This window comes from Megalopta genalis, chromosome 1, assembly GCF_051020955.1.
Source record: "Megalopta genalis isolate 19385.01 chromosome 1, iyMegGena1_principal, whole genome shotgun sequence".
Lineage (NCBI taxonomy): Eukaryota > Metazoa > Arthropoda > Insecta > Hymenoptera > Halictidae > Megalopta > Megalopta genalis.
The window spans coordinates 20193269-20218129 of NC_135013.1; the positions used below are offsets into that span (position 1 = coordinate 20193269).

At 39.7% G+C, this 24861-nt stretch overlaps 2 protein-coding genes and 2 long non-coding RNA genes across 7 annotated transcripts in view; 2 read left to right on the forward strand and 2 right to left on the reverse strand.

Annotated features, from left to right (window-relative positions):
• LOC117221517 (protein SCAI) overlaps positions 1-17744 on the forward strand; it is a 53445-nt gene extending 35701 nt beyond the window's left edge. The window contains exons 4-5 of one of the 2 annotated variants that reach the window (XR_013033731.1): positions 4274-4591; positions 16945-17744. Coding sequence is in view for 1 of the 2 variants with exons in the window: in XM_033472548.2 (XP_033328439.1) it covers positions 4274-4518 (245 nt within the window). In the remaining variant the exon portion in view is untranslated. Of the gene's footprint in view, positions 1-4273; positions 4851-16944 lie in introns of those variants that run through there. The other variant, XM_033472548.2, reaches the window with a different exon arrangement.
• LOC117221519 (uncharacterized) lies at positions 1-21718 on the reverse strand. Of its 2 annotated transcripts, XR_013033755.1 has the most exons (6): positions 21590-21718; positions 4252-4595; positions 3507-4058; positions 2882-2975; positions 2705-2802; positions 1-1727 (listed from the first exon to the last, which is right to left on the reverse strand). It is a non-coding gene; the product is annotated as an uncharacterized LOC117221519 (long non-coding RNA). The 2 variants fall into 2 exon arrangements; XR_004490519.2 differs by lacking the exon at positions 21590-21718 and having other exon boundaries at positions 3514-4058; positions 4252-4391.
• On the reverse strand, positions 15764-21398 carry LOC143259734 (uncharacterized). The gene is made up of 2 exons (XR_013033756.1): positions 21173-21398; positions 15764-17179 (listed from the first exon to the last, which is right to left on the reverse strand). It is a non-coding gene; the product is annotated as an uncharacterized LOC143259734 (long non-coding RNA).
• Positions 21418-24861, forward strand: part of LOC117221516 (uncharacterized) — an 18483-nt gene continuing 15039 nt past the window's right edge. Inside the window, exon 1 of one of the 2 annotated variants that reach the window (XM_033472546.2) lies at positions 21418-22048. In XM_033472546.2, coding sequence (XP_033328437.2) covers positions 21873-22048 — 176 coding nt within the window. In that variant the 5' untranslated portion in view covers positions 21418-21872. Of the gene's footprint in view, positions 22049-22445; positions 23986-24861 lie in introns of those variants that run through there. The other variant, XM_033472547.2, reaches the window with a different exon arrangement.

The following is a 24861-nucleotide window of genomic DNA, read 5'->3' on the forward strand; positions in this document are numbered from 1 at the left end:
TTTATTTGGAATTTGTAAAGTTTTTATTATAAAACTTGCTTCAATAATATTGGCTTGGCAACTAAGTAATTGCCGATTTCAGTTATAGATGTCTCTCACTCCCATTTTTATGATATCCGTAAATGTTATATTATAAAATTATTATTATTATTATTATTATTATGTTATGTATATCTTGTCATGATTTCTATTGGGTTGCCAACTAAGTAATTGCCGATTTCAGTTATAGATATCTCTCACTCCCATTTTTATGATATGCGTAAATGTTATATTATAAAATTATTATTATTATTATGTTATGTATATCTAGTCATGATTTCTATTGGGTTGGCAACTAAGTAATTGCCGATTTCAGTTATAGATGTCACTCTCTCACTCCCATTTTTATGATATCCGTAAATATTATATTATAAAATTATTATTATTATTATGTTATTTTTTATTATCCGTGAATGTTAGCAACTGGACAAATTGAATGCAGCGGTCAAGGAAAAGCAACCAGAATTGGTCAATCGTAAAGGTGTCATTTTCCAGCAGGACAATGCTAGGCCGCATACGTCTTTGTCCACTCGGCAAAAATTGATGGATATTGGTTGGGAATTGATGTTACACCCACCATATAGCCCTGATCTCGCACCATCGGATCACCACTTATTTCGATCCCTGGACAACTCCCTTCGTGGTAAAACTTTTAATGACGACGACGCTGTAAAATCTCACTTAACTCAGTTTTTGGCCGAAAAGGATCAGACTTTCTACGAGCGTGGAATTTTCAAGTTGTCGGAGAGATGGCGAAAGGTCATCGAACAAAATGGAAAATACATTACAGATTAAACTTCGTTCCAAGTAAAACAAAATTTTTTATTTCATTGAACAAATCGGCAATTACTTAGTTGCCAACCTGATAGTATTACACGACCAGGAAACTTCGCACTGAAATTCACAGTCTATAGCGCAGAAGTTTATGTTTTCGTGTCTATCGCTTTGGTTCCAACTTTCGTCTTATGTTAGGTAACTAATGTGATCAATTATTCCAGAATTCTATAGGTCTTATACGTAGACTTATTCAATGAAATGTTTAGCATCGAAGAAACGTAGAGTTGACCATTTCTCTACTTCTGAGTATCGACTGAACTTTGTCGAGCAGCTAACGTGAAAAGTTCCCTCATTATGTGCACTGGGCGCGACCGAAATAACGACAGAAAAATGTATTGTAGAATAATGAAATATTAGGACAAATATTGTTTTACTCGTCCATTACTATTTTACTCATTACCAGTCCTCGGAATTAGAGTATTCTTGCGCCAAGTAGAAACAGTATGCAGTAGTCAGACGATCCCATTAGATATCCAGGTTTTCAGATCGAGGACTTTCGAGATAAAATTGTCCGAGTTTACTTAACATAAATAAATCTTTCGTCTCGCTTGTTCAGCTATTTCTAAGCCATATCCTATTCACACTCGGATCAGAGTTGTCCCTTCGCCGACAGCTGGAGACGTCAGCCGCCGACAATGATTTCGTTAGGCCGCGGCGAGAGTGTTCGCGAGTCGCAAACTCGCGCGTTTATGCGGCGAGATTCTCGACGCCGCCTCTCGCAAAATCTGGAGCAAGGGTTTATCAACGCTTGCGTAATCTCTGGCAGATTTTGCTCGACCCTTTCGTTGCGACATCGATGCCAGACTTCGAGAGTTATCCATGCTTGTGGCTCGGTTCCATCTTTCAGGCTCCTGAAAAATAGGAAGATCGTTCAAATACGATTTTTATTTTGTATCTTAAAATATTCAAGAGCATTACCATTTTTATTCTTTTCTTTAACTGCCGCATTGAAAAATATACATATATATTGAATGGTATTGCACAATACTGCATATACACATTATGTATCGCATAATTCGTTAATGTTCGTAGCGACCACCTTGATGATTATTATGTTAAAAATTAAAAATGCGACTCTTCCGACCACGAGAACAACATAATATAATTATTAAACACACATTTTACAATGAGGTGAATGCTGTACGATAAATATTTCTCAATGAGAAAATTAATCAAATAAAAACAGTAGTATTCCTCAATATTTTTTAACAGGTAAATAACAAAATATAATAACATAATCAGAATCGTTAATGCTCTGTATATTTTTCTCGACATTTTGTGTAGCCCATGAGATAATATTACAAAAGACCAATTAATTAAAATTATATTTTTCTATTTCACCTTCGGATAACATTAGAGAAAAGTTACGTTACTTATGGTGCAATGTTTAACACGCACACGCGCGCACACACCTTGCTGAATAAAAATTATGCTATCGATCAGTTAATAATTCCTATCTGCCGCACGTATCTCCGATACGAGCGAAGAAAATAATACTTATGTAAACCGTGTAACATACACGTGGCAGTCAACGTGTTAAAGCCCTACTTTTGCGGGAACTGGTTGGTCCGAGTATAACCCCTATAGTCTAACCGCGCTATAGTCTAATCAACGAACGGAGTCGGTGCAGGTAAACAAAACATCGGCGTGCTAAGCACGTGATAGATTCAGCGGCGGTAGCTATTGGTTCTGTCCGACTAATCCGACCTTGTTCCACCTAAATGCTCCGACCAAAATGCTCCCACGAAAGTGTTCATCTCCGTGCATTTGTTTACAACCACTGACTCGACTTACCGTCGTACCGTAGTTGCTATTAAATTGCACCTACCATCAGGAGGTCTAAGCTGACGCCTCGGTAGAGCACTATAGTGCAACCGTAAGCGCGCTTTTCTTCGCCTAATGAAATTTCCCGTCCGATCTACGGAACTGGCGACAAACAGAAATCCAAATTATCACGTGACGGAAAATCATATGCACTCGATAAAAAAGTGAATATTGTTCTTACTTTTGACACGTCGCGTGGTCTTCAATTTTACTTCGTTTCTCTTCAATTTTACTTGAATTCGAAGCAAACAAAGGATGAGCATATTTAGTAAATTCTGTTTGAGAAAAGTTTATAATTACATTGCGGGTTTTTGTGGAAAATAAACATTGACTGTATTAATTGTAAGAGACAGTAGCCAGTTAGAAGCATTATCGTTTCTTCGCGGATCTTGGTAACTTGATAATAATCCTGAGACATTCTCGAATTCCTTGAATATTTCATTATATATTATATATAATATAAATTACATAATTATGGAACACCCTGTAGAACGGTAGAAATATTCAAGGAATTTGAGAATGTCTCAGGATTATTATTATTAAAGTGATTTCACAAATGATTTCAGGAATCATCCCTTTCCGAGTGTTAACATAATTATACTTTATATTTCTTCTACTCACTTTTGTTATAAATGCATAAAATGCGCAATCTAGTAAAAATAACATGGCAATGAAACGATGTTATAGGGTAAGTCACAAAGGCACTAACATTATTAATACATTTGTACGATGTTCCAAAACTGTCTAAAATAATTTCTTTCGACGACACCCGATAAACTATGTCAAATAATTTGTGTAATATGTGCAATTCACTTTTGGTCCAAGTTGGTAGTCGCACGTGTGTGACATTCTTCTTCTTAGACAGACAGGGCCAGCTAGATAGTATATACAGGGTGTCCCAAAAATGTCTCGCAACCCGAAAGTGGCGGGTTCCTCGGGTCATTCGAAGCAACTTTTTCGTTTACAAAAATGTTCTCCGAGGCACCGTTAACGAGTTATTAACGAGAAACAGTGACCAATGAGAGGCGAGCTCGGCTGGCGCGAGGCGACCGAGCCGATGAGCGGAACTGGGCTTCGCGCGCTGGCTGGCTGGGCCGCCGCGCGTCAGCCGTACTCGATTCTTATTGGTCACTGTTTTTCGTTGATAACTCGTTAACGGTGCCTCGGAGAACATTTTTGTAAAGGAAGAAGTTGCTTCAAATGAACCGAGGAACCCGCCATTTCCGGATTGCGAGACATTTTCGGGACACCCTGTACAGATAGCCCTCTATTGAGATCAGGACAGCTTCTCTTCGTTGGCTTCTCTTTCCTAGCTCGTTACAGAGCTAGCACAGTGTTAGTTACACTACCAGAGTGTCCTGAAAGGATTAAGAACACAATAGCGTAATTGTTTTCAAATTGGCTACGTAAATTAACATGTTCACAGACATCTTTCAGAAATCTGTCAGAACAGATCTTTGAAAAATGCGGTAAAAATGGACCCGGGCCTGGGTCATATGGATGATGATCCGGAGTAGGAGACTAATAATAAGTGTTGAGACTGCAGCTAACACTGTTCTCGTTGTGTTGACAGAGACCAGCGTGTTGCAATTCTTCGGTGACGATTTCCTACGGCTGTTGCTGGTGCGCTACGTGTTCTGCGACGTGGTGCTGAACCTGCACCGGTCGTTCAGGGGTCGACAGCAGAGACCCCGGTGCCATCCACCGCTACCCGACGCGGAGGTGCTCGAGCACCCGACGCTCCATCACCTGGTGCTCGACCTGGCCGCGTGTCTCGACTGCCGCGACCACTTCCCGGACAGCAACGAGCTCGCCTGACCCCGGCATCTTCCCTGCCAGGCCACCGAGTCGACGTCCCTGCTGCCGCCGTATGACTACGATTACGATTACTGTAACTATAATTGCAAAAATAGAATCGTTACACTGAGACCTCATTAAAAGAAAAGAAAAAGAAACAAAAAAAGAGAACAAGATCCGCAACGTCTAACGGCGAGTAATCCGCGTGCTCGACGAAACCGAGAACAAGAGAGAAAGAGAGTGAGAGAGAGAGAGAGTGTGTGTGTGCGCGTGTGTGTGTATGTATACGAGTGTGTGAGAGAGAGAGAGAGAACGCAAGAAAAACAAAAGAGAGGAAAACACATAAAAAGGAACTGTCGCTCGATCGAACGCCGCGGGCTTCGACGTACACGTACACGCTTGCACGCGCGTGGCCCCGGGTGCAACGTTGAATTTCCGGCGTCACGTCTATAATGTAGGTGGATCGTCGATTGAGCGAATGCGGAAGTTCTGTTTGCCGGTGATCCGTGTAGGAAACACTTCGCGGTGTTTCATTTGGTAGTCCAATGGTGACGTTTTTCACCTCTTCGGGGACGGTACCCTTTGTGTCCTGAATTATGCCATTTTTCGTTCTCGCCGAGTTCGTTTTAGACACTTTGATGTTTGCTGGGAAACGTGCATGCAACATATGCAAACGGTTTTATATCGTTAATGCACACGTTTTTATTTCGGTCCCTTTTTTTCGGTTTTCTCTGTGCAATTACGTGATAAGCTTGCTGTAAGCTAATCTTATGATGAGAATACTGCATTTTTGCTTTAAAGATTATAGAAACTGTTCCACTTATAATCGGACTGCCTAGTTATCTTCTTCAGTTGCTTCGTTATTTGTCAAGGGTTGTAATTTGTAATTTTTTAAGGTCATTCCTTAATCTTTCTTTCGAGGTAATTCACGACGTCTTATTTATTTACATATTATTGATTTTTATATATTATTATTATTATTATTTTATTATCATTATATATATTATATATTATTATATTATTATAATAATATAATACTAATTAATATAATAATAATATATATACTATTATATTATTATTATATTTTTATTATATATGTATATATATAATAAAATAATATATAAATAATAATATAATAATTTTAGTGATATCATACAATAGAGGAAATTATATTCAATATATATATATTGAATATAATTATATTATATTGTAATTATATATTATTATATATTATATTATATTATATTATAATTATATATATATATATTGAATATAATTTCCTCTATTATATGATATCACTAAAATTATTGTTCACTCATTGATTGCAATAGCATGACCCCAAATCGATCTAAAATTTTGGATCTAAGATTTTTAAATGGCCGAGGATCTTATTTTGCATAAGATTTCAAATTCCAGAACCAGCTTCTGCGTGATTGCAACTAGGATTGATAACTAGGTGGTCTGATTTTGGTGAAACACCCTGTATATCGTTGAGAGAACAATGCTATCTAAATTCTGTTTAAAATCCTCGTCACGATATCATAAGGACAGGGGTTGAAAATTTAAAAATATCTAACCACGTTTAGTTCTCCGCAACATTTCAATGGCATTTCATAATAATTCCAGGTCACGAAGGGTCAATCGTCGTTTCACTAGACGCAGTATCTGCTAATTAATTAATTTGGGCCGAGAAATATTCCAGCTTAACATCCGACGTTCTTCTTAATTAATAGATATTTATCAAGATACTCTTAGTTGCAATAATTTGACATACCGTACATTCAATATTAGATATTAGAGTTCTAATGTTGCGTGCATGGACAATGTCTATTTTGTTCAATTCGTATATATATATTTATATTGTATAAAGTGTAAATAACTGAAACGATCTATCTGTTTCTTAAAATTTCGTTCACGAAGAGGTTGATAACGTGGTAGTAAACGCTAAAACGTCACGCAAAGATCAAGTAACGGAATCGAATGATTTGGTGGAATGAACACTCGATATTGAATGACTAATCTGAGTGAAGAGCTCTTTTTTAAAATCAGATTTACAGTTTTTCAACGACTATAATATTATTCTTTCGGGTGTTACAACTCTTCTTACACTGAAGCATGAAATAATTTGCTGAATTATATTCGAAGAATGAAAATGTTTCAAAACGTTTCTAAATCCATTTTTACATACTTTAACATAATTCTCAAGTTATCACTCCACTATACGCTCTATGCGTTTAAGATAAGAATAATTAAATGATGCATAGAACACTACAGAAAAATTAAGAATTACAAGATATATGTACATTATTTTTGCAATGAATGAGAATGATTAAAGCAAGAGAAAACTTTCTATTCGTTACGATTAATACCGAAAGCGTTTATTTCAGTTCTAATTTCAAATTTTAATGTTGTCATAACGAACATAGAAAAACATAGAATTACAAGATGCATGTACATTATTCTTACAACTCACTAGAATGATTAAAGCAAGAGAAAACTTTCTATTCGTTACGATTAATACCGAAAGCGTTTATTTCAGTTCTAATTCCAAATTTTAATGTTGTCATAACGAACATAGAAAAATGTAGAATTACAAGATGCATGTACATTATTCTTACAACTCACTAGAATGATTAAAGCAAGAGAAAACTTTATATTCGTTATACGATTAATACCGAAAGCGTTTATTTCAGTTCTAATTCCAAATTTTAACGCTATCACAACGAACATCGATAGATAGTTGAAAAATCGTGAACTGTACAGTTTCGAGTAGAGCCACGATGTCTCGAAGGATTGGAAAAAAAAGATCGGGAAATCGAAGATCTCGCTTCGGAAAGAATCATATCGAACTATAGCGCTCCTCCATATCAAATAACTTCTAAGAAACAGAACTTTCGCGGTGTTCAGGCTCGATCCGTTTCGGAGTTTCCGACAGCGCGTTCGTATTCATCGTTCCACCCGGTGTACACGTAACAAGTGGTTAATATAAATGATCGACGCCGTGTCTCAGGGTAACCCGGCGTCGGATGGAGGCGTCAAAAAGAATCTCGCGGCGCCGGGGACGCGTTTCTCCGCGTGAACAGTAAACAAACAAACAAAAATATGGAGAACACAGAATGAATGAGGAGAGAGAGCGAGAGAGCGAGAGAGAACGAGAGAGAGAGAGAGAGAGCGAGAGAGCGAGAGAAAACGGAAGAAAGGAAGAGCGAGAGCGAGAGAAAGAGAGAGAATACTCTGAACATTCTATGTAACCGCGACACACCGCTGCCAGTTTTTTGCTACGGACTAGTAATGAAACACAAGAATAAAAATGAATAAAAGAAGAAAAAAATCTATATGTGTGCACAGTGAGCGACGAAAGTGTTCGAACGTCGGGCCGGGATCAATGGGCCGTTATGTAAAAGTTGTGTGAAGAGAAGCCGTGAATTACTTGAAAACGCGCTGCTCGATCGTAGGAAAACCGAAGCACGTGTGTTTCGACAGTTTCGCGAAAATGAAAAACAAAAAATAGAAAAGAACCGAGCGGGATTGTTGTCTCGAAACGCATCGGAATAACCAGAATATAATAAGAAATTCTCGACGAAGCTCAGTACAGATTCTGTGTTACGCTTTTCTTAACACGAGCACTCTTCTATCGTGATATATACATATGTACATAAGTCTTACTTTAATCGAGGATATTTTGTAACCTTTATGTTAGTATAAACGACTGAAAAATCGATTCTCTGTCCGAGACATCATCTGCCAACTCAACCTGTACTTGCTCCAGAAGAAAAAAAAAAAAGAAAAGTATTCTATACACAGATTACCTGATCTGAATTTTTTATATGCATTTTTAACGGATAGACTGCGAACGCCATTGCCGTGAACGATGTAATAATAATTTCAACCGACGAACGGTTTTTCGTGACGGCGAAAGGAATCTTGCTTTCGACTCTCTGATCTTTGTAGATTGATTTTGCGAAAATTACTATCTGTCCGCATAAAGACACGCGATCTATTTAACAATCGTCCGCTCCGTACCACGTGGTAGGATTCATCGAAGAGCGGTGGCAACGTGGCGTTCAATTTTTGCATAATAAACGTTCGATTGTCCCCTCGTTGGAACACTTCCGTCACTCATTGTACATAAATATAAATATAAATAAATATATATATACAAATATATATATATATATATATAAATATAAATATAAATATAAATATAATATATTCTGTCACTGCGTCGATGGTAATTATACGTATGAAAGAAAGACATTGTGATTCTGCATGTGAACGAGATGATGAGTGATTTGTACGCACTGGTGCTTTGTACGATTTAAGCTTTAGCGTGTTGTTGGTTCGGTTCGACTCGATTCGGTACGGTTCCGGATATCCAACGCAGATAGCACGCTCGATCCCCTATCCCGTTTCCGTTCACGGCGATTGCTCTCGATCACTATACTCGAACTTCTGCAACGCCTCTCGAGCGAATCGAACTGCTGCACTCGTCGCTAAATATTTTCACCGGATACTTTCCACCCCCCCCCGCCCCCTCCCCCAAGTATAACACACGATAGTTATCTTTTCTACTTTTCTATCATAGATCCCCTTTCTGTCAGTGAAACGTTTCGATTGCCCCCTGTACCAAAGACAGTAAGCCGATCATTTTGCTCTCTATAAGTGCAATACTATTGTAAACGAAATTACAATATGTTCCTTTCGTACACAAACGTCTTTTTCACTTCTAGATTCCAATTTTTTTAGTCGATTTATTTCAAGAACGTGAGAGGAGTCGCCGTTATATTTCGTTCGAGCGATCTGTATATAAGCGAGCAAGCTGAAAAAGATGTTCCAAGACAGAAGTACTTAACGACGAGTGTAGAACGATGTCCACAAGGGGCGAGGGCTCGGTGGCAAAACGAATCGTCGAGAGGTCTTGTCCAACGTTCAGCGAACATGGAGGATCGGATGTTGGCACCGACATGCCGGACTCGATCGTACTTTGTTGCGCGCGTCCGTCGGATTTACGCGTTTCTATTTTCGTTGACGCGTCGATTTTCCGGCTCCTCTGCGCTCCGTCTCTCTTTCTCTGATCGTTCCCGCTTGCAATCGGCCGAACGTCACCCACGCACCAAACTCCCACCCACGTCTCACCGTCTTCTCGCTCGATTCTGTTCACCCCCGTTCGCCATGTCTCTCCCGTTCTACAAGGTGATTCATTCGAACTCGACGATCCCGAATTGAACGCGTTACTCGTTCCGTGTCGGGGCTGTTGGTTTCACGGGATATTCGACGCGTACCTGGTTAAATGCTTCTCTTGGTTGCCTGGGTCACCTGTTGAACTAAATTTGTCCGATTATAGAATTACGGTAATTTCATCCCTAATTCGCGCACGGATTGCGTACGAAACTGGGCTTTTTTGGGAAGAGAAGGTAGGATTATTCGAGCCTTGCGTCTTTTGTTTTTATAGTTGTTGATAATTCGGTGACTATGAAAACGGTAAATAATCGTATCTCGTCTTCCCAAATTGACTATTTTTGTGAGCGATCTGGCCGCGAATTAGAAAGAAATTACTCTGGAATATAATGCATAGGGGTATCGAACGGACAAAGACTATCTCTTTAGGGTCTGTTTAGCTAGACGAAAATCATCCGAAAAGAAAAATAATCTTGTCATGATTCTTAGATAAGTCGAAACAACTTGGGCACCTAAACTGGATCAGGTGCCCGGGTAAAAAAATAATCATCTTAGCATGATTCCTAGATAAGCAAGAATTGCGTAGGTAGAAGAAAAATCATTTCGCGGTGATTCCTAGATGGGCAAAATTCACTGGGTACCTGAACCGGACCAGGTGCCTAGGTAACAGAAAAATCACCTATTGCCGTGATTCTTAGATAAACTAAAATTACGCGAGTATCTACGCTAAACGATAATGCCTGGTTGAAAGAAGAATAACGTTGCCATACTATTTTCGTGAGCCAAAATTTCCCGGGTAAAAGAAGAATTATTTTGTCATGATTTCTATTGGGTTGGCAACTAAGTAATTGCCGATATCAATTACAGATGTCTCTCACTCCTATTTTTATGATATCCGTAAATGTTATTTTATAAAATTATTATTATTATTATTATGTTCTGTATATCTTGTCATGATTTCTATTGGGTTGGCAACTAAGTAATTGTCGATTTCAGTTATAGATGTCTCTCACTCCCAATTTTGTGATATCCGTAAATGTTATATTATAAAATTATTCTTATTATTATTATGTTCTGTATATCTTGTCATGATTTCTATTGGGTTGGCAACTAAGTAATCGCCGATTTCAGTTATAGATGTCTCTCACTCCCATTTTTATGATATCCGTAAATGTTATATTATAAAATTATTATTATTATTATTATTATTATTATTATTATTATTATGTTATGTACATCTTGTCATGATTTCTATTGGGTTGGCAACTAAGTAATCGCCGATTTCAGTTATAGATGTCTCTCACTCCCATTTTTATGATATCCGTAAATGTTATATTATAAAATTATTATTATTATTATTATTATTATTATTATTATTATGTTATGTATATCTTGTCATGATTTCTATTGGGTTGACAACTAAGTAATCGCCGATTTCAGTTATAGATGTCTCTCACTCCCATTTTTATGATATCCGTAAATGTTATATTATAAAATTATTATTATTGTTATTATTATGTTATTTTTTATTATCCGTGAATGTTAGCAACTGGACAAATTTAATGCAGCGGTCAAGGAAAAGCGACCAGAATCGGTCGATCGTAAAGGTGTCATTTTCCAGCAGGACAATGCTAGGCCGCACACGTCTTTGTCCACTCGGCAAAAATTCATGGATATTGGTTGGGAATCGATGTTACACCCACCATATAACCCTGATCTCGCGCCATCGGATCACCACTTATTTCGATCCCTGGACAACTCCCTTCGTGGTAAAACTTTTAATGACGATGACGCTGTAAAATCTCGCTTAACTCAGTTTTTGGCCGAAAAGGATCAGACTTTCTACGAGCGTGGAATTTTCAAGTTGTCGGAGAGATGGCGAAAGGTCATCGAACAAAATGGAAAATACATTACAGATTAAACTTCGTTCCAAGTAAAAAGAAATTTTTTATTTCTTTGAACAAATCGGCGATTACTTAGTTGCCAACCCAATAGATAAGCGGACATTAATTTGGACACCCGAACTAGACCAGGTGCCTGGGTAACAGAAACATCGTGTTTGCCACGATGAAACGAGGACCTGGGTCCTAGGTAGACAACAATTCTCTGGGTATCTGGGTCCCAGGTGATTCCAAGGAGGTTGTTCCGATCGTCGTGTCACTGAAAGATGCCCTGTCGAATAGGCAAGATAGATAGTCGGGTATCTTCTCTTAACGTCGACGTATCGCGCTGGTGCCAGACTTAGCCGGGTGTCTCGGAAATCAGCGGCTCTGTTTGATGTACAATGAAACCGTTGAAACGGGAATTAGATAATTTCGAGGGGCGACAGTGCCCGGATTTTCGAAAGTCACTGGTGTATAGCCCCTTGGTCGCGAGAACGTTGTACCTTCTCGCGGGGGGGTCGGAGACGTGTAGGATTCGTGTCTAGATAGGACGAATAGAAGATTTCAGTTGTAAGGGAACGGCGTCGTGACTTTTACAGCGACCCAATATATTGTGATATATTTATTTTTATACACGTAACGTCACGAGATAGAAAAGGGAAACGTACGTCTTAAGTCACTGTACAGTATTAGTTCGTGTGTTTCAATCGTCATTTCGAAGGACAATTATAAATTCATCGTACTTGTTCTATTGTTCATTCGTCGTAGCCGATTAGTTTAGAGATCGGGGAGGCTCGTGCAGCTAGGTTTATCACGCGACGCGGGATCGTCGGGTTGTATCGTCGACGGTGGTTGTATCCGCATATTCGTAGACCCGGAAGCACTTCTGATCAGTTCATGCGATACAGTCAGAGGAACAATATATTTCTATGCAACTGAATGATTCGTATAGACACACCGTCGATCCTTCTACCGTTAGGGGCTGTTAAATTTGCAATTTAAATTGCGAACCGATTAAACGAATTTGAAAATGTCAATGTATTATTTCCAATCTCCTAAAGTTATCTAAAAAAAAAGAAAAAGAAAAAGAAGAAACATACTACATAGCTTCTATTTTTTTGTAAACCGACGTAGACAATTTTCATTTAGCATAAAAGTCCGAATCCGCGATCCGTTAATAAATATTTCAAATATGTCAACTGTTCGAGACGAAAGCATTTACAAAATCGTGAGAGCTATAGTTTGAGGACAGAACGGCTTTCTGTCGAATACGTTGGCTAATGTTACATACGAAAATAAATACTACATACTGACGAATGCTCAGAAAGATGTCATAACATTTTCAAATAAAATCGTCGATATTCATAATTAAATTGTAAGTTTAATTAAATGAAATGAATGTTGCCTTCGACTAGTCAAATGTATAATGTAATCTGACACGCTTCTGAGAACCATTCCGATACTATTCAGACTGTAAAAAATTGCGGGACACAGTCGTCGCGGTCCAAGAACACTGTCACACGTGTCGAATCCAGTGCAACAACTTTTCGCTCCGCTGTATTTCTATGAACGATTTCGGAAAGTGATACGCGTGATCTGGTGCAAGCGATTCGAAAAGACACGAATGCTTCGTAACTGGGCGCAGATGAATCCTCTTGTAGGCCGTCCTCATTATCCTCCAAGTTCCCGTCATTCTCGAAACGCGCCGCCATTTTGCTTGTGAGCCCGTTCCCCCAGCGGTTTGCCGAAGCGTCATAAAGGCCCAACCGAGGCTCGTTTATTTATAAACAAAGAAGAAAAAATGGAACGCTCGCGCGAGCCGGCAGCCGCGTCTCTCATCGACTCCGAGATCACGGATGACGATGTTCGTCGAATTGAACGAAGTTACCCCGTAAAAGAGAAAACGCGCTCGCGACCGCCATTACGTCGGTAATCGGCCCGGCGGTGTGAGGAGAGGCATGATACGAGGACAGACAAACGATCAGACACAAGGAAAAGTATAATAACAACAAAGGATCGAATAAGAGTTCAACTGTGTTCGTGTGTACATACAATACGATTATGTAAAACGTAGTCTTTATAAAAACGAGAAAAAGACAAGGAAGGAACGGAAAGGGGGATACTAAGGTAACGAGAGAGCGGAGTAATCGATTTACAGTATTGTCGGACGAAAGTTCGCGCAGCATCGTTGTTAAGGGATTATCACACGCATTCGTTCAAATCGCGACAATTGTTGTTGGAGGAATACTTGAAGAAATTTTGAGGAACGAGAATATATTTAATGTTTATATATATATTAAATATATATAATGTTTATATATATTTAATGTTTAAGGGATCGGGTTAACATGAAATCAGATACTGTCCAGGAAGACTGTTAACGAAATCGAATGTGCTTTTAAATTGGAAATAAGTTTTCCACGCGGAACCGTATTTTAATTTAGTATAAGTTATTAGTAGACAGCGGATTTTATGCATTCGTGACAAAAATGAGTACAGTAAATTCTCCCTAATTTTGATGGAAAATTCTCCTTAAATCACGGCTCGTTTTTACAGTTGTTGACAACCGGTAACTATAAAAACGAGCCGCAAGGCTCGAATAATCGCATCTCCTAGTCCCAAATTGTCCATTTTTGTGTACAATCTGAGCATGAATTAGGGAGAATTTATTGTAGGACGAATCTAAAATGATAAAAGGAGTAAAGAAAAATTTAAATATGTCAATATATTATTCTATTGATCTATTAGTATCGTTAGCGGCAGAATGAAACTTCTAATTAGCAATTCTTATTTTGCATACAGATGCGCTGTCTGGTTACTAGGAATATATGAGCCGTTTATTTTGAAAGTGGCATAAGTCACTTTGTTTTTAAGTCGATATATTCAAGGATTTACGTTTTAACACGTTTAAAAATATGGATGTTAACTTTCGAGAAGATTTGCTTGTATTTGTTATCTCAGGATACTGATATTTTTCTCAGTATAAATAATATATATTATATTATATATTATTTATTTATATTAATATATATTATATATATTATAATATATATATTGATATATTAATATTTATTTATATTATAAATATATTAATATATATATATATATATTATATAATATTATATAATATATATTATAATATAATATAAAATCACCACTTTTCATTACGGTAAAGTGACTTATGCCACCTTCAAAATAAACGGCTGATATTTTGCGAATATCGTCTCGTTCGTTCAGAATTTCTATCTCTGATGATCTTTACCTTCGAAGTAGCATAAAACTCGGGTGTTCGCCTCGGAAGTGTGATAACCCCTTGAAGAAATTACACGCGGCACAGTGTATTATAACACATGTCCTGTACATTCTCTATGTTTTGTAAGAGCCCGCAATCTTCGAACGCGATAATAATACGCTGTGCGTGACCTAACCATCCGACATCGCGGTTACGCGACGCGTACGCAAGACGATCGTTCTATATTTACTGTTTATAATGTCCAGCGAAGTTATAGTCGGCAGAGGAGACGCAACGAACTCGTCGATCTAGTCCGCAGAGGAGCGTGGATGAGGCTAGATCCGACCGGACCTTGCACTTGCTGCGAGCAAAACCCAGACCTGCATACCTCACATCTGAACCCGTTCTGGGATTCCGAGGATTCTGCTGCGGGTCTTTATGTATTCACTTTCCACGTGATCAGGCGAAAAAACTGCACAGATAAACTATGGATTTTGGGCATTCGCGAGGAAAATTAACAGACAAAATAGAAATCTTTAAAATCGTTAGTAGAGTTCTATCGTAATGTTACTAAAAAAAAAAAAACAAAAGGAGAAATACAGTCACGGACAAATATATGAGCCGTTTATTTTGAAAGTGGCCTAAGTCCATTTATTTGAAAATCCAGATATTTAAGGTTTTTACGTTTTATTAAATTTAAAAATATTAATTATTATAATATTATATTATATTATTATATATTATAATTGATAACTTGATGGTATAATGCTTTTGTGTTCCTAAGGGTCACCGCGTTGCCGACATGAAATTATATGTATAACGTAGAAATGTGAATATTAAAATAGCTAGCTCGGTGTGTTTTTGAAAAATGAACTTAGGCCACTTTCAAAATAAACGGCTCACATATGTGGACAACTTTTCTAAAGTTGAATCAAACGAATCGGATTTTTTCTTGAAATGACAGAAAAGCTAGTTCTCTGGAACAGTGTCAATTTATTTTACATAAATTGCAATCAGGTGGAATGACAACAAAGAAAAGAAAACTTGAACGTCGATTTCGATGCTCGAATAAAAAGTTAGAAAACGTGATTTCCATAATTTTCTTGTCACTCCAACCAATTACAATATTTGCAACAATTTTTTGGACGTTGTCTAGTGAACTAATTCTTAGCGTCCCAAAAAAGACTCAACTCGTTTGATCTAATTGCGAAAGGAAGTTAGACCATTTTGAAGGAGCTGCACACTTCTGTCGAACTTCAAAAAAATCCGCAGTCTATACCATGGACTAACAAACAAAATTTTAAATAAAATCCTCGCTAAAATTTCGTCTTTCTATTAACGTCTAGAGAGCCAAAAGGCAATTATCAGAGACGCGAGGAGCCTGCAAAAAAGGGAATTCGATGAACGAAGCCACGAAACAAATATTCGAAATAGCAATAGAAAATATTCGAAAGAGCTGAAATGTTTATAAATGTGTGCGCGGGGTTCACTGATCACGCGCAAATTGTCTGTGCGAACATTTATAAACGGGTTTTCAAATAGAATGCGTCGGACGAACGGGCAGCCGGGAGGCCGATCGAGGTCGCCGGAAACGAATTAGGCGAGTTCGTTGCGGAATCTTGTCCGTTGATTATAAAACGAGGAAACGCCGACGGAGACGCCGCGGCCGGTGCTCGGAGACCATGCGGCGACTATGGTCGCCGATTCTTAACCGTGACCGATCCGTCCGGCTCGCGGGGGCGTCGCGTCGGCCGTTTCCGGTTCTGGAGTCGATTCCTGGGCCACGTTTCGCCGACGTCTCGAAAGCAATTTTAGTTAGAACCGGGTGAATACAGTTAAGAGACACTTTGTGATATTCTGTCCTCCTCTGGCGCGTTCCCTCGCAGCTCTGCGATCTATAGTCGGATCGAAATATAGCTCAAGGTCACTACCCCCGACGACGTTCACTTGGAATTTTTTATTGACTTGGAAAGATACTTTGAAAAAAGGACAACAGAGGCACTTTGATACAGTTCTTTGGGATATTCTGTTTTTTTTTTGTTACCGCGTGTCGGTCTCTGCGAGCACTCAGATCCATCCATCCCGCCCCACCCGCCCCACACTCTTACGAATCATGCGACATCCGGCGCCCCCGTCTGATTCTGTTCTTTGCAGATTCGCTCGTCACTGCTGGATCATCGTTCATTAACTCCTCCTGCTCCGACTGCGCAACTGTCAAGGTAACATTTTCTCCGTGGTCGATTTAGGGGATGCTGCGTGCTCTCGCGCTGATTAGGGTGGACGCTTGAATCGTCGTTGCGCGTGAAATGTCGAATTCCATTTTCGGTCGGAGCTTGCGAAGAGCTGCCGAAGATCTTCGAGCATCGATCGACGCCCAAGTTTCGGGGATCTAGAAGGTTTCAATGTTTTGATTTGCACCGAAAAATTAGATCGGTCGATATATATATAATTAGCAAAAACGAATTTATATTTTCCGCGAGGTTTTAACGATGTCGCGAGACAACCGATGGAGGACCGATTCGGAATGGAACATTTCACGCGCAGGCAAACGAATGAACATCGTACCAGACGCGGCACACGCGACAACATAGAGGTTTAAACAATCGAGGGGCAGGCTATAGACGACGGAATGAGAAATTCATGGATTCCTTTAGCAACTAAAATTCGAACGCAAGTTGATTCTATAAACGTTGGACAATTATAAATGAATCTCGTTATTTATTATTAGGTCTTTAGCCAATAAAGTTCAATACGTTTTTTCCTAAAGACTCGACGTTCTCTGGAATTGTGATATATATAGAGAAGTGAAGCCGCCGTTCCATTCGATAAAGGGAAACCAAAAGTAATTGTCCTTTGAAGGGAACGCCTCCGTCAGTACAAAGAGTAATTACATTGTAGAAGAGTAACCATAAAAAAAAAAGAAACGGCAAGAGAAATAAATTTTGAAGAACTTATGGACATTCGTTCATTTATTAGCTGTTAAGCGAGCAAACTTCGAAAGTGCTGGAACTGTATATGTTTTCGAAATTCACAAGAGTCTACACGATAGTCACGTCGAAGCGATGAAAAATTTGTTATTCGAACGCGACGCGGTTGCAACAACAAATTTTCCATACTTAAAAATATATCTTTCTGTAGTATACACATCTCGTGTGCTGTGTATCCGTTTGTATCGTTCGAACTAAATAAAATTCAAGATACGCTACTTATTAGCTCTGATTAATAATTGAATCAATGTTCATAAAACGTTCAGAACGATCGCTTATTTTTATTCGAACACGTAGACTGTTGTGACTGTGACTATATTTGATACGATCGCGTTCAAAATCCGCAGTCTAATCGCGAGGGTAGATCGATCAACGAACATCGCCGACGCAGCGTGGCACGATTCGAGAGTCGTGTTTTGTCTAGTCGCGTTGTAAAAAGCTTGTTCGCAATTCGCTTAGGGACGTTAGCCGCGATGCGTTCGGAAACCCGGTCATTCTCTGCTATATTTCGGCCATCGACGGATGATAGCGTTTTCTTGTGGCGCGCCGTGCCGTGTTCGTTGCATGGTCGAGTGCCAAGCCGTGACATAATCGACGAATTCGTGGTCGGTCGAAGTATCCGTTCGGTTCCGCTCGATCGTGCGCTCATCATCCCGAGCAACGTTCTCCCGCTGTTACGTAAACCGATCTAGCAACGAGCAAGGCGTTATGTTCCTATGAACGGCCATCTTGGAGATCCGACGCGGAGGACCGCTTCCGGTGCCAGCTGAAGACGCCATCGATCGCCCCGGATTCCAACGTCCGATGATTTTTAAGCGATACGATTCGATCGGATCGTTGCTGATATAATTAATCATTGGCGATATATAATTAATATAATTAATATAATTATGTAATTAGTCCAACGGGATTAATTATAACTATATAATTATATAATTATAATATAATTATAATATATATTATAATTATATTATATTATATTATATTATATTATATTATATTATATTATATTATATTATACTATATTATATTATATTATATTATATTATATTATATTATATTATATTATATTATATTATATTATATTATATTATATTATATTATATTATATTATATTATATTATATTATATTATATTATATTATATTATATTATATTATATTATATTATATTATAATATAATTATATAATTATAATTAATCCCATTGGCGACAGTTTGTCATTTTTCTATTCATTCGTTCGAGCATTCTCGTGCCCGCTTGTATCGAGATGTTTGTAGAAGTTACGTTTGCATATTTGAATTGTTGTTGAATATTACGGCACTGCGGATCTTTAGGCTCGATAAACGATTTCTTTCGATTCGAGTGTACATAGTAGCGATCATTTCTTGCAGTTTATAAAGTAGTCGTTAATACATAAAGATCCGTGGTCCGATTATTATTATTATTACTATTATTATTTCTATTATTATTATTATTATTGTTATTATTGTTGTTAATTATTAATGTTATTATTATTGTTACTATTATTATTATTATTATTATTATTACTATTACTATGATTATTATTATAGTTATTGATCCTTTTTTCCTGTATTTCTCGACTTCGATCATTTTTAAACACAGTGTAAAAATATAAACAGAGAGAAATATTTATTCTTCCATTCAACTGCGCGTTCTTGCAAGTTACATAACTCTATGAACGATAGAAAGTACGATAGAAAGTATATTCGAAATACTTTGAGAAATTCACGAGTCTTGAACAAATGGAACGCAAGTAAATCAATTATAAAGAGATCTGAATTTTCGGTTTAAGTTCACAAAGGGTTTTATCCGAATTCGGGGCATTGCACCTCAATGTAAACAGTCCTGAATCGATTTCGCGATTAAAATAGACGCAGTCTCGCAGGAAAATCAACGGCTCGAAATTTTCTCCGTTCTCTACGGGACACGAAAATTCACGCGATTGAAACATCATCGAAATCTCTAATTTATTGCACGCTTTATTGAATATGTTACACGTTCAAATATGCAATGTCTACGCGAATCTTCGATAACGATGAGCGTTCGACACTTTTGGAAGGCAATCTAAATTCCGTGAAATCAGAATAATTTATCGAATAAATCTGTACGATCTTATAAATACTTTCTCAACCTTCTTCGTAGAACCTAATAGAACACGGCACACTGAATACAACAGCGCAAAAGTCTCTAAATCTGGCTAAACTATTCCGCCCGTCAAACAAAACCGTTAACCCCTGGCCATCTACATAAAAGCGTTTCGAAAAGCTTCTGATGTATTGTTGGCGCCTATCGGTGTCCGGTAAATTTAAGCGAATTTTTGGCGCCTACAGAGAGACTGGTTCGAACATGCCCAGCAATTTGATAGAATAGCGAGTAATTTAGTAACTTTCTGCGCGTGAGTAATATGCGAGTAGACAGCTAGTCTAACAGTTTATTAAAATAATTTAGTCAAGCAGATCCATTCCGATAGATCAACTGATTACTAATTCGGACACTTCTGTATGCAGTGAGTCATTTAGTAGTGAGTATTCGCTACTAAAATACAGTAAATTCTCCCTAACTGACACTTAGATTGTGCACAGAAATAGTCTAACAGTTTATTAAAATAATTTAGTCAAGCAGATCCATTCCGATAGATCAACTAATTACTAATTCGGACACTTCTGTATGCATTAATCATCATTTAGTAGTGAGCATTCATTACTAAAATACAGTAAATTCTCCCTAATTGACACCTAGATTGTGCACAGAAATAGTCTAGCAGTTTATTAAAATAATTTAGTCAAGCAGATCCATTCCGATAGATCAGCTGTACTAATTCGGACACTTCTATATGCATTAAGCCATTTAGTAGTGAGTATTCGCTACTAAAATATAGTAAATTCTCCCTAATTGACACTTAGATTGCGCACAGAAATGGACAGTTTGGGAAGGCTCGAATAATCGAATCTTCTCTTCCCAAATTGTCCACTTTTTGTGTATAATCTGAGCATCGATTAGGGAGAATTTACAGCAGCCACTGGCCACTACTATATATATATATACTATACTAAAGTGCTGAGCATGTCTGAACCGGCCTTAAGCGGCAAATTTTATCAGAAACTATTATTATTATTATTATATTTTATTTTTATCATTGTTATTATTATATTTTATCATTATGATTATTATTATATACTACCGAAAGTGTGTGAGACAGTTCATTGTCTCAACCATTTCGGTGTAGATCTGAAAAACACACGACCCCCGTTCGTCATACGCCTAAAATCGACCGTAAAAAAGAATCTACCGTATCCAGTCTAAAATCCACCGTAGCCAAAGGTTTAGAGCAGCAACATCCAATTACCGGAGCACGATGTCGAACGAAGATTACCTTGTGCTATGATATCGCGGCGTCAAATAATACCACGTCGAGTGCCTCTGGAAACGAGAGAGGCACGGTTATCGCGCCGATACGGAACAAAAATCGAAGATTCCCGCCCTATCGCACCCCGTCGCGTCGCGCCGCGCGGCGCCGCGCCGTTTCGCCAAGCACGCGGCCAGGTGGTGCGAGGATCCGGCGTCGCAGCGGCAGGTGAGACGGAATTCTGGCCGGCACGGTCTCGATACGCGGCCGACACGAAAACTTTCTATAAATAATCCGATGTCCGGTCCGGTTCGGTCTTGTGCACGGCCAGAGGGTAGAGAGTCGGCTAGAAGTCGCTGCAGCGGGCTGCTCTCTCGGACCGAATCTCTCCTCTCGCTCTCTCTCTCGCTCACTCTCTCTCCCTCTCTCTCTCTCTTTCTCTACCTTTCGGTTTCTCTGGGGTCGTCGGGAGCTTGCGTTGCAACGTGGTCGGTTCACGGAGCTCGTGGAACTGCGACGACGACGAAGACGAAAGCAACGAAGACGACAGCAACGAGAACCGCAACAACAACGACAACGACGACGACGACGACGACGACGACGGAGGAACGACGGCTGACACTGGAGGAGGGAACGACGCGATCGTGAATATAGCCGACGTGGTCCCGTCAGGTAGGCAGAGGAAGAGGAGACTGGAGGTGGACAAGTGGAATCTAGGGGGGTGGGGATGGAGTCGGATCAACGAGGACGCGCTTCGCGAGCCTCGTCGACGTCGAGCCTCGGCCGCGAGGTCCGTTGCGGCTGTCAGTACTACCAGAGCGACTCGCTTCTGCCGGAACGACGTGCTCTCATCAGTAGGCCGCCGTCCAGGACGATGCAGCAGCCACCTGCGGTCCGCTGCAGGTCAGTAATCACCGGTAGCTAGACCCTCCGCCTTTATCGCCGCGCGTCCTCTCGCTCCGAATCCGTCGATTCGCGCCCTACTTTGGCACCCTATTTTAACGCGATCCACTACCACCCGGTGCCGTCGACCTTCGCCGCTCGAGGATCGCGTAGACAGAGCCCCGATCGAACCTTTAATTCGCTAGCTGGCTCGCAACCCGGCTTTAATCCGCAGTGCCACGCTAATCCGCCAGAAGATGCGACATCTGCGCCGTGCAAGGTAGTATAGGTTACGCGGCTCGAACTATGCTCGCGGACTGCCGCAGCTATTTAAGGTTCGCCCGGCTGGCTATACATAGAATCCTCGGTCAGCTCGCTCGGTTCCGCGTCCAGACATCCGAACGCGGACGCGACACACGATGCTTTCTCGCCGGTGTGAATGTGTTTGTCGCGCACCGCCGCGTGGGAACGCCTGATCGGCGTGGGCGGGGGTGGGAATGATCGACCGTGGCGCTCGCGCTGCCGTGTCGCCTCCCTTTAGGGAGGAGGGAAGGATGGTAAAAGTTTATGGGTGGACGAGGGAGAAAGTGATGGGAGATGGAAGAGGACGGAGCATCGGGGAGAGTGAGAGGGAAATCGTTAGGGAGACGAAAGAGGATGGATCATTGTGGAGGGTGAAAGAGAGAGAGAACGTTTGGTGGTATGAGTGGGAAAGTGAGAGCGAGATGTAGGAGAGATACGATGTTCATGAGAGAGAAAGTGAGTGGAAGATGAAACGCGGTGGAGCATTTTTTGGGGAGCATTTTTGGGGATGAGACGGAAAGATAGAGTGAGAGAAAGCGGGAAGGGAAAGAGAATGTTTGGGAGAGTGAGGGAAAGTGAGTGGAAGATGAATCGCAATGGAGCATTTTTGGGGATGAGACGGAAAGATAGAGTGAGAGAAAGCGGAAAGGAAAAGAGAATATTTGGGAGAGTGAGAGAAAGTGAGTGGAAAATGAAACGCGATGGAGCATTTTAGGGGATGAGACTGAGAGATAGAGTGAGGAAGGAAAAGGGAATATTTGGGAGAGTGGGAGAAAGTGAGTGGAAAATGAAACGCGATGGAGCATTTTAGGGGATGAGACTGAGAGATAGAGCGAGGAAGAAAAAGGGAATATTTGGAAGTGTGAGAGAAAGTGAGTGGAAGATGAAACGCGATGGAGCATTTTTTGGAGAGCATTTTTTGGGATGAGATGGAAAGATAGAGTGAGAAAGCGGAAATGAAAAGAGAATATTTGGGAGAGTGGGAGAAAGTGAGTGGAAGATGAATCGCGATGGAGCATTTTAGGGGATGAGACTGAGAGATAGAGCGAGGAAGAAAAAGGAATATTTGAAAGTGTGAGAGAAACTGAGTGGAAGATGCAAAGTGATGACGCGATTAAGGGATCAGGGAGAAGGAGCTGGACTGAGATGGAACGAGAGGGAGAAGCAGCATTTGGAAGAGCAAGGGAAAATGAGTGGAAGATGAAAGGTGATGGAGCGTTTTAGGCGATGAGAGGGGGAAGAAGGGTGACATAGAACGAGATAATGAGAGAGAGAGAGAGAGAGAGAGAGAGAGAGAGAGGAGAGAGTGAGATAGAGGGAACATTCGGAAAAGAGCGAGAGAAAAAGTAAAGAGGACAGAGAGCATCGAGGAGGGCGAGGGAGAAAGTGGGGAGGGGTGAAAGTAAAAGGGCGAAGGAGGAGAGGCCGAAGATAGAAAGGGACGACGAGAGAACGAAGAGAGCGAGAGTGAGGCGAGAGAGAAAGTGAAAGAAAGAGGGAGAGAAAGTGAACGGACGGATAGGCACGATCGAGTGAGCATGTTATTGTATCGCGATAATGGGAACACCGGTGTCGATGATCGACGCTCGGCGATCGGGGATGATGACGGCGACCGGCGCTGAGTGGGCTGCGAGGATTCTTAAGATTGATCGAGGGTAGTCGCTCGTAGATCGTTGTCTTCGTTCGTTAACCCCAGTGCAACGCGTTACGACGAGAAATGAAACGTTGCGAATTAATAAGCTTCTAGTCTGTGTTATGCACGGCGTCTGTTCATAATTCACGCTTCTTGTAGATAATAGGATGTTTGTGAATTATTAAAACATTAAGTTTATTACTCGGTCATCTTTGAATGCGTTGCGGAATCCTCTCTAGACTGCGGAGATTTTGTGCATTTACAATAGAAATGAACAACTCAGAATTGTAACGAGATTATGAGAATTTAAGGATATTGTTGCAGTGTCTACGATTAGTTACGATTATTAAAACCAAGAAAAATGAATAACTCACATGCAGAACTGTAACGAGATCAGAAGAATTTAAGGATATCGTTACAGTGTCTTCGATTAATAACGATTATTAAAAATGAAAAGACATTTCCAAGTAATTTAGATTTCTTGCGATTAACGTGAGCAATTTTTATTTTCCGCAAAGATCCACAGTCTATTCCTGTCCTACCAAAAATAACAGTTGATACATGACTGCTCAATCTGTTCTTTAGTACGTTCACTGTCTTTATGCATCGCCACGCACGGTACATTGTTTTTTGGAATAATATTGATTCAGAATGAAGCTTGTATTCGCAATGAAACAACGTCGTCGGATAATAATTTCGAATTGCTAAAGCGATTATTTTAATGTTCTATACAATAACGATAACGTGGACAATGAACGTATTCACTATACGTTATATACTATATATACTATATATGGAATATAATATTTATTCATAATGAAGCTTGTATTCGCAACGAAGAAACGTCGTCGGATAATAATTATGAATTGCTAAGAAACGAATATTTTAATGTTCTATA